Below are 24,996 nucleotides of genomic sequence, written 5' to 3' on the forward strand. Positions count from 1 at the left end.
GAGAGTGTGGGGCTGCTAAGTCCTCAGACCAACCCAAAGGCCTCAGTAAGGGCCAAATGGAGTCTAGTGCGGAGACCCAAATAGTTCCCGAAGAGAGTGCCCCGGCAGGGGCCCCACATGAGAAAAGTGTAAAAGAGGTCAAGGAGGTGTCTCCAGAAGTAAAAACCCCTTCCTCTGCTGGGGAAGGTGTGTCTTTCTCAGGATTTGCATGTGTTTTGTTGCAAATGATCTCTCCAGTGGCTTACCAACCTGATGCCTTTCCAATGCTATTTCGCTATTTCATCGCTGGGTCTTATGATAACAAGTCCACTGTTGTAGGCTTCATGTGCAGAGAGTGTGGCTTGCGCAAGTGCCGTGTGGCAGCTTGGTTTTCCAGTGCTGTAGCTGATTCCTGGTTTTCCTTTGCCATGATACAATACGCTTTGCAGCCAGGCTGATGATGCTATGTGAGCTTCTGTTTTTATTTTATTTTTTTTTTTTTTTACCCGCCCCCCTCATCTCAAATGTTTGCCAGTCACATTGCTAATACATGTATATTTTTGTTTTTATTTTGGGGACAGCAATTCATATGCTTTTATTTCAAATCGTACAGTTGGATTTTGGCACATAGAGGCTTAAATGGTGGAATCGTTTTTGTTTGCAACCAAAATGTGCTATATTTTTTATGCTTCAATGAATACTGGTTTGATTTTCTTGAGCTCCTGCTGATGCTTCTCATATCATTTTCTCCCCATGGCAGCCAACCCTTCTGATCATCCCCATATCTCTTGAGTTTTCATTCATCTAACCTTTATTAGAAGTTCATAAAGTATTTTTTTTCTATTGTTACAACAGGACACATAAGTATATAAGGTAATGATGATCCATACACTTGCTCTTTTAGAGATGGTTGAATTTTATTATTTTATAAAAATGTGTTATCTAATTTCTGTGGAGCACCTCTAGAGCCAATACTGGCCAATGCTTCACCAGTCGGTCATGCTGTAGGGATTGAGGTCATGACCATGGGAATAAAGTTATTTCAATAGTTGACTGTTTTGAAAAGTTTGTTACTCACATGACTTCCCAGTAACAACAGTGTAATTCAGATTTTCTTATATCTATTGTACAGACTAAGTAATGATTAGGAATTTAAATTTTTAAATATGTGATAGAAACTGGCTTGTAAATTCTTAAGTCATATCATATAAAATTGATAGCAAATATTTACTTACATTTCTGAAATTTAATTTCAAATGAATTCTAAAAATTTATGCCAGTAACCTGTGGATGCCTAAAGAATTGGCCCTGACATTTGTTGATCAAGTTAACTGAAACTATTAACATTACATCATTGTGCATTACTTGGCCCTCTGCCCAAAGCCTACCAATTCATTTTTAAATGATAAAACCAATGAAAATGTTCAGTAGAAATCAAGTCTTATCTATATTTAGTCCTTCCTAAATATTCTTCTGTACCCTAACTTAGCTGCTTACTCAATATTCATTAGCTTATAACCTTTATGTATAGAAAGCACATGAATTTTGTTTCTTCCATAATACACATCACATAATGTTTAGGAGAGACCAAAAAAAACAAAAAACAAAAAAGAGAAAAGAATATCCAGAAATATACTGTTCTTACAATTCCTTTGCACATTAATTTAAAACCAGAGTTCATTTTAGTAATAGTACACATAAATCACAGTCCTGACCTTTTCATACTGATTTTTACATGGGTAGCATGCTTGCATGTTCCATAATTTTTGTTGTTATTCTACCATTCATTTATCACTTCAAAATATAATTTTAAGCTTATTTTCTGAATGCACTTGCCTATTATTTGTTTAAAAATCAACCCGATTACTTCAGATTTACTTACAGCCTCGAAGATGGAGTTCCATGATCAGCAGGAATTGACTCCCTCTGCAGCTGAGCCTTTAGACACGAAGGAAGAGGAGTCCGAGAAGCAAAGTAAGCCTGGTGAAGACCTTAAACATGCTGCCTTAGTTTCTCAGCCAGAGACAACTAAAACTTACCCTGATAAAAAGGACATGCAAGGCACAGAAGAAGAAAAAGCACCCCCAGCTTTGTTTGGGCACACTCTTGTTGCCAGCCTGGAAGACATGAGACAGAAGACAGAACCAAGCCTTGTAGTACCTGGCATTGACCTCCCTAAAGAGCCTCCAACTCCAAAAGAGCAAAAGGACTGGTTCATTGAAATGCCAACGGAAGCAAAAAAGGATGAGTGGGGTTTAGTTGCTCCAGTATCTCCTGGCCCTCTGACTCCCATGAGGGAAAAAGACGTATTTGATGATATCCCAAAATGGGAAGGGAAACAATTTGATTCTCCCATGCCAAGTCCCTTTCAAGGTGGAAGCTTCACTCTTCCTTTAGATGTCATGAAGAATGAAATAGTTACAGACACATCACCCTTCACCCCTGCCTTTTTACAGCCAGATGACAAAAAATCTCTGCAACAAACCAGTGGCCCAGCTACTGCCAAAGATGGTTTTAAAATTGAAGAGCCTCATGAGGATAAACCTGACAAAATGGCAGAAGCACCACCCTCAGAGGCAATGACCTTACCCAAAGATGCTCACATTCCAGTTGTAGAAGAACATGTTACAGGGAAAGTTTTAGAGGAAGAAAAGGAGGCCATAAATCAAGAGACTGTACAGCAGAAAGATACTTTCACCCCCAGTGGACAGGAACCTATACTTACTGAAAAGGAACTTGAGCCGAAGCTTGAAGAAAAAACCACCATTTCTGACAAAGAAGCTGTGCCGAAAGAGAGTAAACCCCCAAAACCTGCAGATGAAGAAGCAGGCATAATTCAGACCTCCACAGAGCATATTTTCTCAGAACAGAAAGACCAAGAGCCTACCACAGATATGTCGAAACAGGACTCGTTCCCTGTAAGTTTGGAGCAAGCAGTTACAGATTCAGCCATGACCTCTAAAACACTGGAGAAAGCCATGACCGAACCATCTGCGTTAATTGAAAAGAGCTCAATTCAGGAACTTTTTGAAATGAGAGTTGATGACAAAGATAAGATTGAAGGGGTTGGAGCTGCAACATCAGCTGAGCTTGACATGCCATTTTATGAAGATAAATCAGGAATGTCCAAGTACTTTGAAACATCTGCCTTGAAGGAAGAAGCAATAAAAAGCATTGAGCCAGGCAGTGATTACTATGAACTGAGTGACACTAGAGAAAGTGTCCATGAGTCTATTGATACCATGTCTCTCGTGCATAAAAATGGTGACAAGGAGTTTCAAACAGGAAAAGAACCCCAGCCCAGTCCTCCAGCACAAGAAGCAGGGTACAGCACTCTCGCACAGAGTTATCCATCTGATTTACCTGAAGAACCCAGTTCTCCTCAAGAAAGAATGTTCACTATTGACCCAAAAGTATATGGAGAAAAAAGGGACCTCCACAGTAAGAATAAGGACGATTTGACCCTCAGCAGGAGTTTAGGACTTGGTGGTAGGTCTGCAATAGAACAAAGAAGCATGTCAATCAATTTGCCTATGTCTTGCCTAGATTCCATAGCCCTTGGATTTAACTTTGGTCGGGGACATGATCTTTCTCCTCTGGCTTCCGATATTCTAACCAACACTAGTGGAAGTATGGATGAAGGGGATGATTACCTTCCAGCCACCACACCTGCACTAGAGAAAGCCCCTTGCTTCCCTGTAGAAAGCAAAGAGGAAGAACAGATAGAGAAAGTAAAAGCTACCGGAGAAGAAAGTACTCAAGTGGAGACATCATGTGAGTCTCCTTTCCTAGCCAAAGATTTTTACAAAAATGGTACTGTCATGGCACCTGACCTGCCTGAAATGCTAGATCTGGCAGGCACAAGGTCAAGACTGGCTTCTGTGAGTGCAGATGCTGAGGTTGCCAGGAGGAAATCAGTCCCATCAGAGACTGTGGTTGAGGATAGTCGTACTGGTTTGCCCCCGGTAACTGATGAAAACCATGTCATTGTAAAAACGGACAGTCAGCTCGAAGACCTGGGCTACTGTGTGTTCAATAAATACACAGTCCCATTGCCGTCACCTGTTCAAGACAGTGAGAATTTATCAGGGGAGAGTGGTTCCTTTTATGAAGGCACTGATGATAAAGTTCGAAGAGATTTGGCCACAGACCTTTCATTGATTGAAGTGAAACTGGCAGCAGCCGGAAGAGTCAAAGATGAGTTCAGTGTTGACAAAGAAGCATCCGCGCATATCTCTGGTGACAAATCAGGACTGAGTAAGGAGTTTGACCAAGAGAAGAAAGCTAATGATAGGTTGGATACTGTAATAGAAAAGAGTGAAGAACATGCTGATTCAAAAGAACATGCCAAGAAAACTGAAGAGGCTGGTGAAGAAGTAGAAACATTCGGATTAGGAGTAACCTATGAGCAAGCTTTGGCCAAAGATTTGTCAATACCAACAGATGCATCCTCTGAGAAAGCAGAGAAGGGTCTTAGTTCAGTGCCAGAAGTAGCTGAGGTAGAATCATCCAAAAAGGTGGAACAAGGTCTGGATTTTGCTGTCCAGGGTCAACTAGATGTTAAAATTAGTGACTTTGGACAGATGGCTTCAGGGCTAAACATAGATGATAGAAGGACAACAGAGCTAAAACTTGAGGCTACACAGGACATGACCCCCTCATCCAAAGCACCGCAGGAGGTAGATGCATTTATGGGTGTCGAGTCTGGCCACATGAAAGAAGGCACCAAAGTTAGTGAGACAGAAGTCAAAGAGAAGGTGGCCAAGCCTGACTTGGTGCACCAGGAGGCTGTAGACAAGGAGGAGTCCTATGAGTCTAGTGGTGAGCATGAAAGTCTCACCATGGAGTCCTTGAAAGCTGATGAGGGCAAGAAGGAAACATCTCCAGAATCATCTCTAATTCAAGATGAGATTGCCGTTAAACTGTCGGTGGAAATACCTTGCCCACCTGCTGTTTCAGAGGCTGATTTAGCCACAGATGAGAGAGCTGATGTCCAGATGGAATTTATTCAGGGGCCAAAAGAAGAAAGCAAAGAGACCCCAGATATATCAATCACGCCTTCTGATGTTGCAGAGCCATTGCATGAAGCAATCATATCTGAACCAGCAGAGATTCAGAGTGAGGAAGAAGAGATAGAAGCCCAGGGAGAATATGATAAACTGCTCTTCCGCTCAGACACCCTTCAGATTACTGACCTGGGTGTCTCAGGTGCCAGGGAGGAATTTGTGGAGACCTGCCCAGGTGAACACAAAGGAGTGATTGAGTCTGTTGTGACCATCGAGGATGATTTCATCACTGTAGTGCAAACCACAACTGATGAAGGGGAGTCAGGGTCCCACAGCGTGCGTTTTGCAGCACTAGAGCAGCCTGAGGTGGAAAGGAGACCATCTCCTCATGACGAAGAAGAGTTTGAAGTAGAAGAGGCAGCTGAAGCCCAGGCAGAACCCAAAGATGGTTCCCCAGAGGCTCCAGCTTCCCCTGAGAGAGAAGAGGTTGCATTTTCTGAATATAAGACAGAAACCTATGACGATTACAAAGACGAGACCACCATTGACGACTCCATCATGGACGCTGACAGCCTCTGGGTGGACACTCAAGGTGTGCATTATTATTATGTTTTTAAAATTTTCTACTCTCAACTCAAACACAATAACCTTATGGGATTTTTTTTTCACTTAAACATTTTAAAATACCTCTTTATCTCTTTGTTTTGCATTTTGTTAAATATACAAAGGATTTTGTACACTTGTTACTAATGTTTTCACTGTTGTTGTTGTTGTTGTTGTTGTTGTTGTCATGATTTGCTTTGATCCACAGATGATGATAGGAGCATCATGACAGAACAGTTAGAAACTATTCCTAAAGAGGAGAAAGCTGAAAAGGAAGCTCGGAGATCATCTCTTGAGAAACATAGAAAAGAAAAGCCTTTTAAAACCGGGAGAGGCAGAATTTCCACTCCTGAAAGAAAAGTAGCTAAAAAGGAACCTAGCACAGTCTCCAGAGATGAAGTGAGAAGGAAAAAAGGTTCATTTAACAATCACTTCTTTAAAAATGTTTTTGAAGTAATTCATTGTTACCTTTTTGCAGAAGAACTGCCTAACAGTGGTAACTAATTATTTATAAAATTTCGTTCGGTTTTGCTCCAAGTGTTTATTTTTTCCTGATGGTATGCTTTTTGTGTTTTCTTATTCATAGCAGTTTATAAGAAGGCTGAACTTGCTAAAAAAACAGAAGTTCAGGCCCACTCTCCCTCCAGGAAATTCATTTTAAAACCTGCTATCAAATATACTAGACCAACTCATCTCTCCTGTGTTAAGCGGAAAACCACAGGTGACTGTTCAATTCTGCAATGTGACTGGCAAACATAGACATGTATTTTTTTAAAAATCTCATTACTGTAGCAGCTTCTTCATTTTGTTTTTCTTCCAAGAATCTCAGCAGTCATGAAAAATTTGCTATTAAGTGTCTTGTATCATTATTCTTTTTTTCCCCCTCCTTACAGAAAAGGTCATGACCATCTGTTTCTTTGTCATGCTCAGACATAACAGTGCGTGATTGTATCTTGGCATTGTGCTCTAGTGTCACGTTCTGGGGATTCCTATTTTCATTCTGTGTGTTTGGTTAGACGATGGCGATGAATTTAACTGTGGTATGCATTCTCATTATTTTGCTTATTTATCCCTCTCATGCTTAAACTCATAAATATTTGTCCTATTTTCTACATTGTTACTGCCAAATCTGTTACTGATGTTGATGAATTTATTGAAAACCACCAAGAATGTGTAGTGATTTAGATACTGAAAATGAAAAGCAAGCCAGGAAGTGAAATTGTGGTTTACAAAATTACTATGACTTTGCTTTTGTTGGGGGAAAAAAAAAAAAAAGAGAAAACAAAATTTTCTGGTAATTATATCAGATTTTATTCCTCATATCCAAAATTAACAAGGTTTTCACTCTACTGAACTACATCTCTTAGCTGACCTTTTGTCATGGAGATTTTCTTAAATATGTTGGCTCCAAACTACTCGACTTTTCTATATAGTTTAGTATTCAAAAATTTGAAGCGAAAACTCTTCCTTTTTGGAGAAACTTAAGTTAGAAATAAACTTCGGTTTATTTTTACTTTGCTACCTACTTTTTTTTTTTTTCTTGAGACAGAGTCTTGCTCTGTCACTCAATCTGGAGTGCAGTGGCGCGACCTCGGTTCACTGAAACCTCCGCCTCCTGGGTTCAAGCAGTTCTTCTGCCTCAACCTCCTGAGTAGCTGGGATTACAGGTGTGCACCCAGCTAATTTATATATATATATATATATATATATATTTTTTTTTTTTTTTTTTTTTTTTTTTTTTTTCAGTAGAGATGGGATTTCACCATCTTGGCCAGGCTGGTCTTGAACTCCTGACCTCATGATCCACCTGACTAGGCCTCCCAAAGTGCTGGGATTACAGGCGTGAGCCACTGTGCCCAGCCTGCTGTCTACTTACTTCTCTTCTTCAAATACATATTTTTTCCTAAGTTTATAAAACTGGTAAAACAAAGAAATAAAACATGTTGGAAACCATCATAAAAACCCCTACAAATATCTGTAATACCAACTTTTTTCTAAATTTCAGTGCAAAGTATTTATTTTATATGTTTAATTATACTAGGATAATCTTACAGTATATTTTATTTTAGCATTTATTAAGTGGCATGCTTGTAGCCTCCAAAATGACAGATCGCTAAATCAGAAAAGAATGTTTTTCTTTCCATTGTACATCATCAATGCCTCTATATAAATATTTGGATGGTTTTAAAGGTTAAGAGGAACATTAGCCTTTGTGAGAAAGAGAAAATCAAGGTAATTGATGGTTTTATTTTAGTCATTGAAAATTCCAAGTATTTTGTATTTGTGTTCTTCATCTAGAAATCTTATCATGTGCTTTCCTTCAAAAACAAGAATCTAAGGCAGATTGGAAAATGGAAGGCTTGTATATATGCAAACCTTGATAAAGCTTCAGGATGAAGAATATCTCTGAAGTTAGGAGTTAGGAATTAACATGACACACCTTAGTTCATTTTCTCAGGTTTTTAGCTTCATTAAACTTAGAACTTCATTAAACTCAGTAGCAAATTAATAACTTCATTTAACTTAATAGTAAAATTGCTTGGGCAAGCAGAATCTCTTGATTTAGCATAAAAACTCTATAACCTACCTGAAGAGAATGAAAGATGTCAACAGGATTGTGGAATTTTAGAGAAAATGTAAAATGGTTTAGTAAAGTGTTTGCATGTCATTGATATTCAATTTACTACATTTAAAGTAAATGGTGTTTTTATTCATTCTTCGAAAGAAATTTAAAATCTTTGAACTAATTTCCTTTATTCTGGTCTAATGTTAAGATACTTTACGAGAAAGCATGTATCAGATACAGGTGTCATTGGTTTGAAGCAAGCTATATGTGTCTCAAGAATTTGAGTTATGTTACAGAGGTAGTAGGAAGGCATCATTTTTACTGCTTCCTTAAAAACGATAAGTCCTAGAATCTGAAAAATCTCACTAGTGAGTCCTACATGGCATAAAGCATATTGTAGATAGTTATTATTTTTGTGTCAGAACTGTACGTGTCATAAAAATACCTTTTTGGAACTTATTCAGAGGGCTGATAAGGATACATATTTTTTTTCTGAGGGTTTCTGTTTTATGAATGAAAATTAAGGAGGAATAAACACACAAGCTTGATTATTTTATCTTCTAAGTCCAATTTTCAAACATAGATGGTTTTCCAAACCACAAAGGATGGTTTTAAATCATGAGAGCTAAGCCACCTCAGGTAAGTCATCAACCAAAATATGCTAGAGATAATGGAGTTTAAAACTGAAACCAGAAGCATAAAACAGCAGCAAGAGAAACAACAGTAACAGATGTGGTAATAATTTCATACAGGAAGTGCATGTGTAGAACATGTTCTGTATTTACTGAACTTAAATTTTCTCTCGTGTTTTCTGTTCTTGACAAGCTATTTTTCTTCCCTTCTCATGTGACATTTTCACATCAAACAAGTATGTCATTCATTTTGTGAAATGAAGGGATGCAAAGGGAAAGGGGTTGGCTGATCATGACATCATGACAGTTTGAAATGTAAAATACCGAAATATCTGTAGGTATGCCAGTGGCTTCCAGAACAAGAAGAGGGTTTGGAAATCTCTATGAGCCCCCTTCTGTATATCATGCGAACCCCAGAAACCAATCAATGTTCTTTTTCTTAAACTTTGCAACATTCACATTGCTATTCTGTAACTTCTGTTCTAAAGGATCTATCCTTACGTACTAGTGACTCAAAGATACATTGGTAATCAATGGAAAAATTATTTGGTGTGCTTACCTGTGCTTTGGTAGACAATGGGTTATATTAATTAGCACACAGTATAGTTGGAGCCACATGCTATGTTATTGCTATTCAGGTTACTTGAGTTATTGAATTTGAGTCTCATAATAAGCAAACTTTTGCTTTGCATTAGTCTGTTGACACAACAGAATATCCTAAAGGTAGTTAAAACTGCATTTATGAGTTTTTAGAGACTAAGTTTGGGGTTGTTTGTCTTTTATTTTCAACAGCAGCAGGTGGGGAATCAGCTCTGGCTCCCAGTGTATTTAAACAGGCAAAGGACAAAGTCTCTGTGAGTAAAATAAGTTTTTCCTTGTTCTTCATTTGAAGTTCCTTTGGTATTAGCTGCAATATCGGAATAACTTTTGATATTGTTTAGATATTTACTCTTAAAAGTCATTTTAAATAGTTCACTCACCCAGAAGATTCTCCGTGGCATCCAGGCATGGAAGGATTAACGTCTTCTGGAATGGCATATGATGGTAATTGGTAAGGACACAGCTGGACTGCTTCCTTACTAGTAAGACAGAAACATAGAAAGCAGCACAATGATATGACAAAAATAAGGAAGTCCAATTTATTTACTTTTCATAGAATCAAATTAAACCATATAACCAACAGTAACTATATTTTGTGATACACTTTCATTGTTTTTGTTGCAAAATAAAAATATGACCAAATGAAGCATTGTACACAAGCAGAAGGAAGTATAAATCAATTATAATCCCCTTATCATAAAGATAAACACAGTTATCATTTTGGTGTAAAATCTTAATTTTTTCTATAAATTTATAGGCTTAACAACAAAAATGAGAACACTGTGTATCAATTTTTAAATTCAACAGTAAATGTACTTCCATGTCGTTGAACATTTTGTAAGTTTTAATGACTACATAATACTGCATTTTATTTATTTGCGGTGATATACTTAATCAATTTCCTATTATTTGACTTTTAGAATTTTTGTTGTTGTTTTAACAATATTACTGTAGAGAACTTTTTGGCTAAGTTCAGTTCACAAATGCATTTGTGTGCCATTTCCTTCAGATAATTTTCTACTAGTGAAATTAAAGAAAAATGTTTATATTTAAAGTTTTTGCTGCATATTGTCAAATTGCCCTCTGGAAAGGTTCTACCCACTTATACATTCTGTGTAAGAAGAGTGTTCATATTCATTATTCTTACTACGTATTTTATATTGTTCTATATTTGCCAAATTATGGAGATGGCGTGTTATTATTTTAAAAATTTATTTTGGTTGTATTAATGGTGTTTAACTTCTTCATATATTTATAAATCTTTTCTATTTTTTTCTGTGAATTTTATTTTTATATTATTAACTATATTTTAATGACCAAAGCCAACATGAAGTATTTTCACTCCTTTATGATTGAAAGAAAAAAATTAAAAGGCTACTAATGAAATCCTAAAATTATAGCAAATAATGTGAATGATATTAATTAGTAGCTTATAACAACATTCTGAGACTGAGCAAACACATATAATATGTAAATCACAATTCTTAGTTTACCCTTCTAAAAACCAGTAAGATTTTAGACTTCCACATTTATTTATTATGAAAAGTAGTGATTCATTTCCTGTGGCAGCCAAATCTTTGATTTTGAACCTGAGGGGTTTTACGTTGATAAAAGATGATACTTGATTTTTATACAAATGTATCAGCTATATTCCTGAACATATGGCAAGAAACAGAGTTCATTTATTGCTTTGGTAAATATGAGGCTTTATTATAAACACATTGTGATTTCAAAATTTGTATCTCTTTACCTTCTGTTTCCTAATTAATGATTTATGGTGGTTAGCCATAGGGCTATGAAACAGACCATGTTCAAATCTTGAACATCTATTAGCTATATGATCCTTTTCTTCCTATTTCTTCATTTCCTAAAAATAAAGGGGAGGACAAAATTCCTGTATCATGAGTTAGTTATAAAAATTAAATGCAATAATGTTATAAAACAGTATGCAGTATAATGCTTAGAACATAGCATTCATTTAATAAATGGTAATAGTTGTTCGTTATTATTTTAATTAACTGAATGGTGGAAGTTTTCAGGAGCAGATATAAAAAATAAGTCTGACCTTTCCTCCTTTAGGTGGACATAATTTGGAACATTTTTAGGAAATTTTTAAGCCCCTTGATCTTTGAGTAACTCGATAGAATCAGCACTTGGAACAGAACCATAGGCATCATCTGACATAAAAAAAAACTTCTTTCCTTGTAAATGCCAATCTTGTCTTTCTGAAGAAAAATTAGCCCTTCATTCTTTCTTTTTTTCTCATTTATTAGCCTTTTTTTCTTCCTAATATGATATCCTTGTCCTATGTTTTCTAAAACCCTGAGTAACTTTTATTTGATTTAGCTCTAATATTCAGTCTATCCATCAGAACAGTTCTCTGATTGTTTTTTGTAGTTGTATGCTCTTTTAGATTCACTTTTTTTTAACTTAAAAATGTTTTTTCTATGGGTACATATTAGGTGTATATATTTATGGGATGCCTGTGATGATTTTTTAAATTGCTCTTTATTAGGAACCAGACCCACCCATAATCCTGCATTTCACTTGGGGTTTTCTGTTGTTTGTTTAGCATTAATAGTTGTCTTTCTTAACTACAAGCAATCCAATTTATTTTTCTCTTCTGTATCACACTTTCGAAATTCACTCTTTTGTGGGTAGCATCAATCAAAAAAGAATGACTTGTGCTGACCCAATTACACTTCCCACTCAAGATACTGGGTCTATAAAACAAGAAGTGATTTTTATAGTCTGTAAATACTTATGTCTCTGTTGTAGCTCCAGAGGTTAAAACTTGAGATAAAAATCTCAGTTTTATCTGTCATTTCTGTAACAGATCAAATTAATTATTTGAAGATAACAATCTCCTTGGCTTTGTCATACTTACCTATATTTTTAACAGTCACCCATGAGATGTATGGCATGCTGGCATAGCTTTCTCCAAAAGTCATACATCCTTCCCAATTATACTTGCAGCCAGTCTCCCCAGGGGTTATCAACACCTGTAAATTAAGTCGTGATTTTTATTGGCAATCTTTTCAGTCCTGACTTTCCTTTTTAGAATTCATAACACATCATGCAGACTACAGTCTTTGCATAAAAATGTTTTTGGTTCTATGGTATAACTTAGTTCACAGTATGTGTTTTAGTTATAAAATGAACCAATTATATATAAACTCTGAAAATTTTCTGTTGAAGTCAGTGTAGATTACCTGAAAATAAGTTTTCTCAATCTTTAAAAATGCTTTTTTCATTATTAGGCCTCAAATATACCTTGTTCTAAAGTTCTTGAAACATGATTGATATATGGATTATATGTACATCTTAAAGGCTGTATTTATTAAAGGAATAATTCCAGCAGTTAGGATATTGAAAGATATTTCCAAATGTGTTATCATTATAAAACCTGTGAATTAATTAGAGACTATATACATAGAATCCAAAAAGAATATTTTATCTACATTTTCCTTAAATGAGAGAACTATGTATAGAATCATTTTTTAAAAAACAAAATTTAAGCACTCAGCATTATTTTTTAAACCAGCAAAAAGAGAGTTTTGCTAGTCACTTGTAACATTCTTTCTATATTAAGGCTTATTCTATTTTTTAAAAAAGAGAGACTTACTTTGGTCTCAAGATTTCACAAAGCTAATTCCTTCATATCTAAGCAACATTATTCTTTCTTCTGTTCTTCTATCTATCCATCCGCCCAGTCATCATTTATTCAACAATTATCCACTGGGTCTCTACTATGTACCAAACATAAACAATCACATTTGGAAGTAAAGAAGAGCAAATAATAAATAATAAACATGGTACCTGTTCTAGACCTGGTTACTAGAAAATGAAATGGTTTAGCATTATTTATGTGTCTTATTTGTATAACAGATTTTTTATTTTATTTTTAATCAGGGTGTCCATGTGCAGGCTTGTTACAAGGGTATATTACGTGATGCTGAGGTTTGGGCTTATATTGATTCCATCACCCAAATAGTGAACATAGTTCCCAATAGGAAGTTTTTCAATCCTTCCCCCACTTTTGGAGTCCCCAGTGTCTATTGTTGCCATCTTTATGTCCGTGTGTACCCAGTGTTTAGTTCCCACTTATAAATGAGAACATGTGATATTTGGTTTTCTTATAACAGATATTTTTCTGTGACTATTACTAAGTTAGCTTTGGCTAAAGAGAGCTGTTCAATGAAAATCTCTTCTCATCTAAGTACACATCTCTATCATTGATTATAACCATTTATCATGTGTTCTTATTAAAAAGACTTTGATTTTCTTATACATTTATACTTCTTTGTTTTATTTTCCTTTTACTTCATAGTTTGGTTTATTTTGTGCTTTTGTTTGTTTTCTTTCATGGCTAGAATTCTACCTTGTCAAAGATTCCTGCTTTACAGGGTAGCACAAAGTCCCCAAGATACAGCTCAGCCTGCCCTAGCACGACTAAAAGGGCTACATTTTCTGACAGTTTATTAATGCAGCCCACCTCAGCAGGCTCCACAGACCGTTTGCCATACTCAAAATCAGGGAACAAGGTAAGGCAGCAGGTCAATAAAAGGTGCAGAAAGAAATAGAATTTGGGAGATTATGTTATAGAACCTAATTCAGGAAGTGTATGAAAGCAAATACTTTACGTTCTGAAGTATTTGACACATAAACAGTAGGCCCTTTTAAAAACAGATGCAAATTTAAAATTTTGATAAATAGTATACCTATTTTTTAAATGTAGAAAATGTCTTTTTCTAGATATGCTTCCAATTATTAATTGATGGTTTGATTATCTGGTAAAATATCAAATGCAAACTAACAAAATATATTATATATAATATATAAGAAATAATATTGCACAGTACAATAATAACAAATTATATTGTATAGAATATAATAGACAATTGAAACTTAACATCATATACATCAGGGTTTAATACTATCTCTTGACACCTACCAACTCAATTGTCTTGAAACAATTACATAAACTCATTAAACCTGTTTCTTCAGCTTTAAAATGTGTATCATGTTCTGTGGTGAGAAACAAATCATAAAAGAATGTAAACTATAAAGAGTTCCTGTCACATGCACGCACAATATATGGTAGTGGTCATTGTTAGAAATATTATACATGCAGTGAGCTACTCTCAGTCCTTTCTGATTAATAAATTATCATGCTAATGAAGATTTTTCAATAAAATTAGTAATTTGCTGAAGATTGCTTGAGTACATTTATTTTACCCAATTATCATTTAGAACTTGAACTTCACACTCAGTTATCAGAACTCCAAAATAATGTATTTTTTTAAAACATCTAGGCAAATATGCACTCTTTCTAAGTTCTAAAGTAGAAATGCTTATAAATATATGAAATCCAGTAGTTTGTATTAAAAGAAATTCATCTATCAGCACAGGAGGAAAATAGCAAAATCAATATCACTTCGTATAAATTAAAGACTTACAAGAACCCAATGTCCTTTTTGTTTTCTCCAATCAGGATGGAGTAACCAAGAGCCCAGAAAAGCGCTCTTCTCTCCCAAGACCTTCCTCCATTCTTCCTCCTCGCCGAGGTGTATCAGGAGACAGAGATGAGAACTCCTTCTCTCTCAACAGTTCTATCTCTTCTTCAGCACGGCGGACCACCAGTAGGTTTATTTTGATTTGACTTCCTTTTGAAGCACTTTTTAAATCCTTTAAGTGGAATAGCACTTATATTTATATTTTAATTTGTAAAAATAAAACATGCATTAAGACTAGATTATATTTGCCCTAAGAATCAGAAAATCCAGAATGTAGATGGCCGCAAAATAGCTGTTTGAGTAAAAACAGTTGATAGAGGAAATGGTAACATATTACCCTATTATCTATGACTGAGATAAACTTATTTCTCTAAGAATATATTTTCCTTTTTGCTTCAAATTTAGCGCAAAAAAAGGAAAATTCTAAAGAAGTGATCAATGTAGAAACCAAGTCAAGAATTTTTAAAAACATACATGTATAAAAGCTTAACACTTATTAGATTTCCAAGTCATAAAATCAAACTAGAAAATCAACAATCAAAACAGGATCCTGTTCAACTCGTTAAAAATTTGCATTCCAAATGAGATATAAATATAGTATAGTCTATGCAATAGTTTCAAATTATCTTGATTGATGGCCCATTCATGAACTGATTGGCAATTATAACAGTTTATATAATGCTCCAATCATTACACACTTATATGTTGCATTGTGGCAAACTATCTAGTAAAGCATGGATTCAAATTACTTCCATAAGTATTTTTCTGTTGCAACCAAAATAGCTACCACTTATTAAGCACATATAGATACTAAACTCTTAAGATACATTTTCACTAAATTTAATTAGCAAAACCAATGAGTAGGTATTAATAAACTCAATTCAATCTACTGATGAGAAAACTGACCTTTTAGAGAGGGTAACTTGTCCAGTGCTTCACAGCTAGTAAGTGGTTGAATTTGGTTTTCAGCCTGCTGATAACTTCACAGCCTGAAGTCTTAAAGTCTTTTCTATATTGATTTGGAAGAAATAGTACTAGAGAACTGCTCTGTAGAATTATTTGGAGAAGAGTGTCTGTGTCATTTAAAAACCATTTTAAAATGGTGGAAATTGCTACCACTATCACATTGTAGTTGGCTTCAACCCTTATTTTAATAATAATTGGCCCACTTAAATATGACTATTGGCATTTAAACAGTGTTTTGGCCTACAAGAAAAGTGTTTAATAAGAGTAATTGTGTCCAACATTATTTAGTTTCCTAGAGTATTAGCATCCTTTGAAATATGTGCTAAGAACACTGAAATCACAATAATTATTTTATCATAGCAAAAATAAATTATTTAAATGAATTAGCAGGGAGGGCATTTAAGATTTAGTACTTTCCAGGGAAGAGACTTCAAATATCTAGAGTTGAAATTGAACATCATTAATAACCCCAAGGGTGATGAGACAAAACAAAGATACCAAGAACTCTCCAAAAGAACATCTTGAATTATGCTTGTATTTGTTGCTATAAAAGCAAAATGGCACTTTCTCCATAAAGCTACTTCTTCAAACCACTGTGTTCTGCCTTTTAAAGTGTATCTATATATGAATTGATTCATTAAATGTTCAGCACCAATTCTATTTTGACTTTTTAAATTTACTGATGTTTACAAGCATTTTGCATTGTATTATTTGATAGTGAACATAACTGACACGTTGATCATTTTAAAACATAGGGTCTGTTTTACCTCTACATATCAATAGCTGAAAGGCATAAAGACGATTGGAAGAGCAAGCACTCTGCCCACATCTACTTGCTTACCATCCCCTTAATGGTACACAGGGATATTCTAACATTTTGTGCAACTATTGAAAAGATTTGAAGGAAACAATGTTGTGCAGGAAGCTCATCTGCCCAAGAGGAAGGAAATCCATTGTCATTGAGGAGTTGACAAGATAAATAAGAGCACAGTTTAATCAAGTAACTTGTAAATAAATATCTTAAAAGTTGTTTTAGATCTTAGATTTAACCTCTTCAAGTTCAGAGCAAATAGGAAACATTCAAATTTATTGTTTTGATGACAAGAACAAATTTATTACAATAAAAATTGATCATATATATTGAACAGCAGTGTGAAGGCCTTAATATTTGTAGTTTATCCTCTTTCTCCAGATGTAACACAAAACCTTCTTTTATGAAGCTTAAAGTGTTTTCTACAAGTATGGAAATGACTCCTCAGAAGTTTAGAAAAAATTATTTCATATAGTAAAAATTGTTATTCACATCCAGAATATTGCTTCAATTCAGTCTCCATGAAGTCAAAAAAACCCTCAGCACACTTTGATGAATTCTGAATTCAATACATTTTATTTTTAAAAAAATGTTGTCTACCTACTGTATTCAGCTCACATAAAAGTCACCAGGGCTAGATACAATGGCAAAAAATACAGGGACGATCCCTCTTCCCAGAAAATCTTAGCTATTCAAAACTGGTGAAGTAATAGAGAAAATATTTGAGAAAGAAAGAATGTTTCTGGCGAAAGTATTCAGACAGACTTAGAGACAGACATCTACATTGAAAACTTAGTCCATAACAAACCAGGACATGGAAGTTACAGAATGCCAAGTTGGATGTGGTTGTATCATCCTAGTCTTGAAATTCTTGTGAAAAGCAATAAAAATCACAAAACACATGCTAATTTCTCACTTTAGACTTCTCATATCCCATTTCATATTATCAGTTGAAGAGTCTAACTATCTTGTGGCCTGTGTTAGAAGACCAAAAAGACACGGAGCACTTTCATTTGATACGTGAAAACTGTTCACTGAAAGAAGTACAATTGTTCTGTGTTTCTCCAGGAGATAGAACCTATAGCGACAGGTAGATTTACATTTTCCATAGATCACAATTGTCTAAAAAGCTCTCCTGAGCTCACATCTTGTAAATATTTAGGCAAAGATTATATGTCCACTTCTCAGAAAGAACTTCCTATATTTATGAGCAATTGCATTAGGTGACCTCTAAGATTCCTTTCACTTCAGTGGCTTTAAAATTGTTATATATTTATTCTCTACAAAATTTCAGAAGATTCATTGATTTTTTTACTTAATCGGCAGTAAAAAATGAAAATTATCCCTTTTCTATAAAATATGTTATAAAGGAAATTTGCATGCTTAGAAATGTAAATCCTCAGGGGCTAAATATTGTATCTGGCTTAGATGTTAGTAGCATCTGGGTGAATGAGCCTCAATATTCTCATTTCTTAGGAATAATAAGAGCTGCCCCTAACAACTGTATTTCCATGTTTGGTTATCAGTTGGTTAGTATTCACATAAGTGCTTTGAAATCTATAAGGTGTTGCATTCTTATTTCTATCATTCTCTCAGAAAAGTATTTGAAATGTCATTCAAAGCACATTCAAAAGATGAAAGAAACATAGTGTAGGAAAATGGGGGGTGGGTATAATAATGATAGGATGCTGAGCTCAATTTGAGGCAAAGAAATGCATCTCAGATCCTGTATAATTAACGGGGCCTTGGATTTAACACCAAACTGCCAAACTAGTGATGAAAACAGAGGAGAAAACACAGTCAGGTACGAGGCAATGGGAATATATTGGGACATCCCAAGTTTCTAAGGCAAGAAATAGACTTTTTTTGTTTGTTTGTTTGAAGCACTGAGATTATTTTCCTTAGGAAAAGAATACATGATATAGTAGAGCAATGTCTGACAGCTTCCATAAACACATTTACACCTCATAGTGTTCCTCAATATAAGGATAGAATATTGAAATGCAGACCTTTCTATACGGACCGAAACTATGTGTCCTAAATGCATGGTTCTATATTGTATGTTCACCTGGATCCCAGAATGAATTCACTACATAGAGGAATGAATGATCTACATATCATTCAAGGAATCTTCAGTAAATGTGGGTCTGCATACGACACTAAGTGTAAATTCTTTTCCAACTAAAGGCAGATCCATATGCCTTAATAGTCACACAAGTAGAAAATAGTTTTTGACACATTTATAATGAAAATTAAGGAGAACAAATCAGAAAAAAAAAAATCAGGTTTTTTTCTTTGTGTTGATAGCAATGCGTGTTCAGAAGAATGCCACTGAGTTATGCACCTGATTTCAGAAACGAGATTCTCAGCTTCTTGAGCACTATAGTGATCATTACAATAATTGTTTCTAAATACCTTAGAAATTAAACATATTATGACTTCTAACAATCTATGGGAAGAGGGATGTTTTGAGGAGAATTGTCTGACTCTGGTTTGGTTTTGGTCTTGCTTGTTAATACAGGGTCAGAGCCAATTCGCAGAGCAGGAAAAAGTGGTACCTCAACACCCACTACCCCTGGGTCTACTGCCATCACTCCTGGCACCCCACCAAGTTATTCTTCACGCACACCAGGCACTCCTGGAACCCCTAGCTATCCCAGGACCCCTCACACACCAGGAACCCCCAAGTCTGCCATCTTGGTGCCGAGTGAGAAGAAGGTCGCCATCATACGTACTCCTCCAAAATCTCCTGCGACTCCCAAACAGCTTCGGCTTATAAACCAACCACTGCCAGACCTGAAGAATGTCAAATCCAAAATCGGATCAACAGACAACATCAAATACCAGCCTAAAGGGGGACAGGTAAGAATTGCATGAACACATTTGCTACCAGAAATAATTATTACATTGCCTTTTCATGTTGAAAGCTAACATTTCTTAAAAGGGAAGCAGATGTGTTAAAGAGCTACTGGTTGCAATTTATTGCTAAGAGTTTGGACTTTAGGAAGATAGCATCTGAAATATAATGAAAATCACATGACATGCCCATTCCTTCTGTTTATTCTTGGGTAAAAATTTTTACCAACTTTTAGTTGATTGACTAACATTTTTTTTTCTGAATGTATCTCTATTGGTTTATGGTTTTTAACTTGAGATTAAAGTTATATTTCTGACATAAAATTGAGTTTTCTGTTTTAGATTCTGACAATGAGCTCATTTGGCTATCTTTTAGTGATTCCAATTTTATCTCCTTCTTCATTTCCTAAGGATTTCCTATGACATTTTCTACCATTCCCTCATGTTTACTCCAAAACAAGGATGTTTCACCGAGTTTCAGTTCTGGCTACTATTGCCTAAATGTTGCAAAGGGCAGGTATTCGTGTTAATAATAAAAGACACATGGTTCTGATGAATAAAATTGTAGACTTTTAACTTCTACTCAAGATTAATTGTATTAAATAGAGCTATTAGTAAAGCTTACTTACTAACTCTTAACTTCAGCTCCCCAGAGCAAACATTCATATCTTTTCAAACTAGGGGACTTTGAGTTCTGTCTTGACGTGAACCTTGCTTATAACTATATGTTTGGACAAAGCAATTAGCCTGGAAGGAAATAATACAAATATTATTTAATGTTTATCTCATAATATTGATCTATTCAGGATAGTTTAACTTTTTGTCATTGAAGAGATATAAAACAACATCTTTTTTTGAAAGAAAGAAAGATAAAAACAGTAACTCTATACATAAACAAACTTATAATGCTCTTTCAATATTCCAAGAAAGTCTTTTCTTTTTAACGTCAATATTTTTTTCTGCCACTCTTTTTCTTGTCTCTTGTATTTTGTGCCACTGCTTTCTGGTATCCCTCCTTCATGCCAAAGAAAATCTATTTTCAGGCAAGTTTAGAAAAAAGATCTTGCCAAAATGTAAAGCTATCAGGCACTCCTACTCAGCAATGAAGCAAAAATTCAGTGTTGCTCTTTCATTTAGCAACAAACTTCTTTGCTGTCTCATTATGGCTCTGTTCAGGAAAGCCCGAAGAGTTAAGAAACATCAACCAATGGGGCAGGAGGGGAGAGGTCAATATGCCCTTTCAGAACAATGATAACATTCTATAATAATAGAGTCATAGAAAGATACTTTTTCATAGACAGATGCTATGAAAACTAGAAGCTACAAGAAACATTTTTAAGCAAAAAGTAGAATTATAAGCCTGTAATTCCTAAAAAACTCAAACTATTCTTGCATTCATCAGCATTTTGCACATCCAAGAGAGGGAAATATTTTGAGCTTTTTGGAAATATTAAAATGTTGCATCATCTTTATATTTATACATAAATAAATTAAAAGCATAAGGTGAATAAAATCAATTTAGTACCATTTGGAAAGTTCTGCATTTTAGCCTTGGACAAGCTGTCCTCTAAAATAAAGTAACTATTACATATATTTAAAATCAGTTCTTTTAAAATAAATATTCCCATGTCCTGTTACTCTCCTTAACTAGATGTGGGCTTTACTTACTTATATTCTGGAAAACATTGGTACTTAAAATAATTTGTTTCCTCTTAGAATCACAAGGAAATATAAATTATCTCCAAGATATTTTTTTGAAACTAAAAAAGTAATTAGAAGAGAAAAGTATTATTTTAAGTTGACATAGAAATTTTACATGTTTTTCTTCTAAGGACTCCTTAAGATAGGCACAAAGAATGGTTTTAGCCTCAGCTTTGCAGGAACTTCTAAGATTCAATCAATCCGAAAAACGTGAAGACGTCTGTTTTCTTTTTCTGATTCTTTATCATATCTGGTTTTGAGTATTTTTATGTCTTATTTAAATTGACTTCTACTATATTTGGTAATTCATAAAATTGATACAAAATATCTTATAGTTTTGAGCTGAACTAAAACTTCCTTAGAGATTATGGTGGTTAAGGGCTAGTAAATACATATGACACAAAAATTACAGAAAGAACAAAAATAGCTTCAAAATCACAGTGTCATTTGAAGCAAATCTGTTTTTCATCAGGCAAGTGTTATACCTGCTACAAAATTATCCTAGTTCAGCAGTGATGACTTTGGAAAATATCCACAACAGTGGAGTTATGAGGTGACTTTTTTGCAGAAGTAGGAGATATTTCCTCACCAAGATAAGAACCAGATGAAAGATATTTGCCTTCTATTTTGTGATAGATGGTATAAATTCACTTAAAGAGTAAAATGAATTGGGAAATAATAGCACATTGCAATAGAACTGTCTCTGTAGGAAAAACCTATCATTCAACACTTCAGCACTATCTCCTTAAAAGTCTCCTTACAGTGTATAATCTCAGATACAGGGAATGAGGAGAAGTTTTTTCCATACATGTAAAACTGGAGATCTTATAGAACAACTGAAGGAAAAGTATTTTAGGGCTTGTTTGAAATTATCAAAATGACATGTTAAAGACCCTTTATTAGATGATTGAGCATCTATACATGCACACTGTTGAAGAAATTGAAACCACTAGCACATTGTTCTCAATTGTAAATTGATTTTCCTAAGGCATTTGAATGGATAGTGGCCAACCCAGAAATATTTCAAAAGACAGAACAAGAGCTATGCTTTCTTCAGGGGCCAGGTTTTGTAATAGTGATATATGGTCTCTAGGAACTGAGAAAAATATTCATGCAATTCTTATTAATGAAGATGGGAGTAAATTTGAAGATGTAACTTTTAATTCCTCTGCACAGGGTCTATTGTGGTAAAATCTGAAGCAATTTGGTTGTATACAAATGATTTAATTATGACAACTTTATTATTGGGGTTTTATTTGTGTTTGTTGTTGTTATTTTTGAGATGGAGTCTCTCTCTATCGCCAGGCTGGACTGCAGTGGCACGATCTCGGCTCACTGCAACCTCTGCCTCCTGCGTTCAAGTGATTCTCCTGCCTCAGTCTCCCAAGTAGCTGGGACTACAGGTGTGTGCCACCACGCCCAGCTAATTTTTGTATTTTTAGTAGAGACGGGGTTTCATCATGTTGGCCAGGCTGGCCTCAATCTCTTGACCTCGTGATCCACCTGCCTCAGCCTCCCAAAGTGCTGGGATTAGAGGCATGAGCCACCGCGCCCAGTCTGTTGGGGTTTTAAAATGTGTGCAATCTCTAAGAATTGGGAGAGGAAATCTATAATAAAGATATATGCATCTTAGGAACTCAACAGCTTCCCAAATTATTTGCCTCCAGTTTGAACATTTATTGTCCTTCTTTTTGTACAGGTTTTGTGCTTACAGCAGTTATCTCTTCTGTTAAGGTCCAATTTCTGTTGGCAGAGGGGCTCAGCTCAGTGAGGCAAGTCAATGCCTAATGGAATAGATAAGCTAGCTGAAGATACGAGGAGCTTTACAGAAGGCAATAAAGCTAATCTTTTCAGCTAAAACAGATTCATTCCATTGGAAAGAATATGGGCAATCACGGATTCAGTGTAGACAATTAGCTTGATTGATTTAACTCAAGGCATAGGGAAGACTATCTTATTAAGTGTATTAATTTGAAACTGCTCTGTGTAGTTAGCTCCCCAATCTACATTAAATCTAAGTTTTAGAATAAATAATGTTAGCTTTTGAAGAACACAGCTGCTTCAGTTAAACAAAGGTAGGAAAACAAGCAATTTCTCTAAACATGTAGCATAAAAAAATTTAGGCAACAACTCAAGGAATAGTGCTTTTTACCTTTTCTATCTAATAATCAGGTTTTAAAATAGTTACTTAGATATATATGGAATGCTCCTACATGTTTTGACAGATATTTTGCTTTTCTCCATTGTGAAGAAATCTTGTGAAGATGAGTATAAAAAGCACAAGTTGGCCAGGTGTGCAGTGGCTCATGCCTGTAATCCCAGCACTTTGGGAGGCCGAGGTGGGTGGATCACCTGAGGTCAGGAGTTCGAGACCAGCCTGGCCAACATGGTGAAACCCCGTTCCTAGTAAAAATACAAAAAAAAAAAAAAAAAAAAAAAAAAAAAGCCAGGCGTGTTGGCGGGCACCTGTAATCCCAACTACTTGGGAGGCTGAGGCATGAGAATCACTTGAACCTGGGAGGCGGAGGTTGCAGTGAGCCAAGACCACGCCATTGCACTCCAGCCTGCGCAACAAGAATGAAACTCTGTCTCAAAAAAAAAAAAAAAAAAAATAGATAAATAAAATCTAAAAAGCACAAGTTATATGCCCTTGTAATAATTGAAAGTTACTAAAGAAGTGGCTTCACAGATGTTGTCTTCATTTACTGCTCATTGGATAGGATAGAGCGTGATCTCTGCAAGGCCATGTCTGTGGATCTGATGGATTGCCTCTGAATTATGTGCTTTTGCTCCATTAATGGCTACAGTCAGTCATTTTCAGGTTAGCTAGGCTACAAAGGATGGCATCATCATGCAAGTCACTCCTTTTTAAAGAAAAAACGGTACTCACCTTTATATAAAGAACTTTGTAAAATTTGTCAGCGTATTGCTTTCCCAATCAGCATTGCCCTGCCATCTTTTTAAAATGTTTATTTAGATAAATCTATTAAACGAGAACCTGTAAAACATACCATTACATTCTAGAAATAAAGCAATCTTAGTTTCTATATCTCCATTCTATATGGATCTATTAAACTAAAGGATATTAGACGTCAGAGATATCCATCTCCTTCTAATCCAACCCTCACATTTTCACAGAGTAAGAAACAGAAGTTCTCACATTACCCACCTCTTGCATATAGGACATTAAATATCATCCTTCCATGGCTGAGCTATGAAATCAGAGTCTATACTTTGTCTTTAATGAATAATTAGTCACTCATCTGCAAGTATGTAATTTTGTATACCTTAGTCTTTTTTGTTTGCTTTACCTTTCATTTCGTAACATGAAAATAAATGGTAATTTTATTTAACAGTGCTTTCCATGCCATAGATTTTTTATCACATCAGGATTGAAATTTGAAGCTTCTGAACTTTTATAATATTTTCATGAAATTATTTAATGCAAATAGCATGTTATATTGATACACTATTAAAATACGTGTTATATTAATACACTACATTAAATTTGGAAAAGTGTGTTGCATTTTTATCATATTTTTTGTTTTCTCCTATAATTCACAAGTTATTTTTTAAGTAATTCTAAAAATTAAGGTTTTAAAATAGAAGCTAGTTAGCTTTTTAATTTCTATGGATAATATAAAGAATCAATTATGAAATATTAATTATCGTATCAATCTTAGCATCTTAAAAATAGCATGGGGAGTTGTCTTCCATTTCTTTGGTAACTCCAGAAATACAAAGTTTTACCTTTCTTTAC

At 35.0% G+C, this 24,996-nt stretch overlaps 1 protein-coding gene across 3 annotated transcripts in view; it reads left to right on the forward strand.

The window, feature by feature from the left end:
• MAP2 (microtubule associated protein 2) overlaps positions 1-24,996 on the forward strand; it is a 309,591-nt gene that overhangs the window by 265,425 nt on the left and 19,170 nt on the right. The window contains exons 9-14 of one of the 3 annotated variants that reach the window (XM_030916768.1): positions 1,852-5,577; positions 5,797-6,003; positions 6,175-6,309; positions 9,579-9,640; positions 14,881-15,028; positions 19,201-19,541. In XM_030916768.1, coding sequence (XP_030772628.1) covers positions 1,852-5,577; positions 5,797-6,003; positions 6,175-6,309; positions 9,579-9,640; positions 14,881-15,028; positions 19,201-19,541 — 4,619 coding nt within the window. Of the gene's footprint in view, positions 1-1,851; positions 5,578-5,796; positions 6,004-6,174; positions 6,310-9,578; positions 9,641-13,759; positions 13,931-14,880; positions 15,029-19,200; positions 19,542-24,996 lie in introns of all 3 variants that reach the window. The other 2 variants (XM_030916769.1, XM_030916770.1) reach the window with 2 other exon arrangements.

Source organism: Rhinopithecus roxellana, chromosome 14 (genome assembly GCF_007565055.1).
Source record: "Rhinopithecus roxellana isolate Shanxi Qingling chromosome 14, ASM756505v1, whole genome shotgun sequence".
Taxonomy (NCBI): Eukaryota; Metazoa; Chordata; class Mammalia; order Primates; family Cercopithecidae; genus Rhinopithecus; species Rhinopithecus roxellana.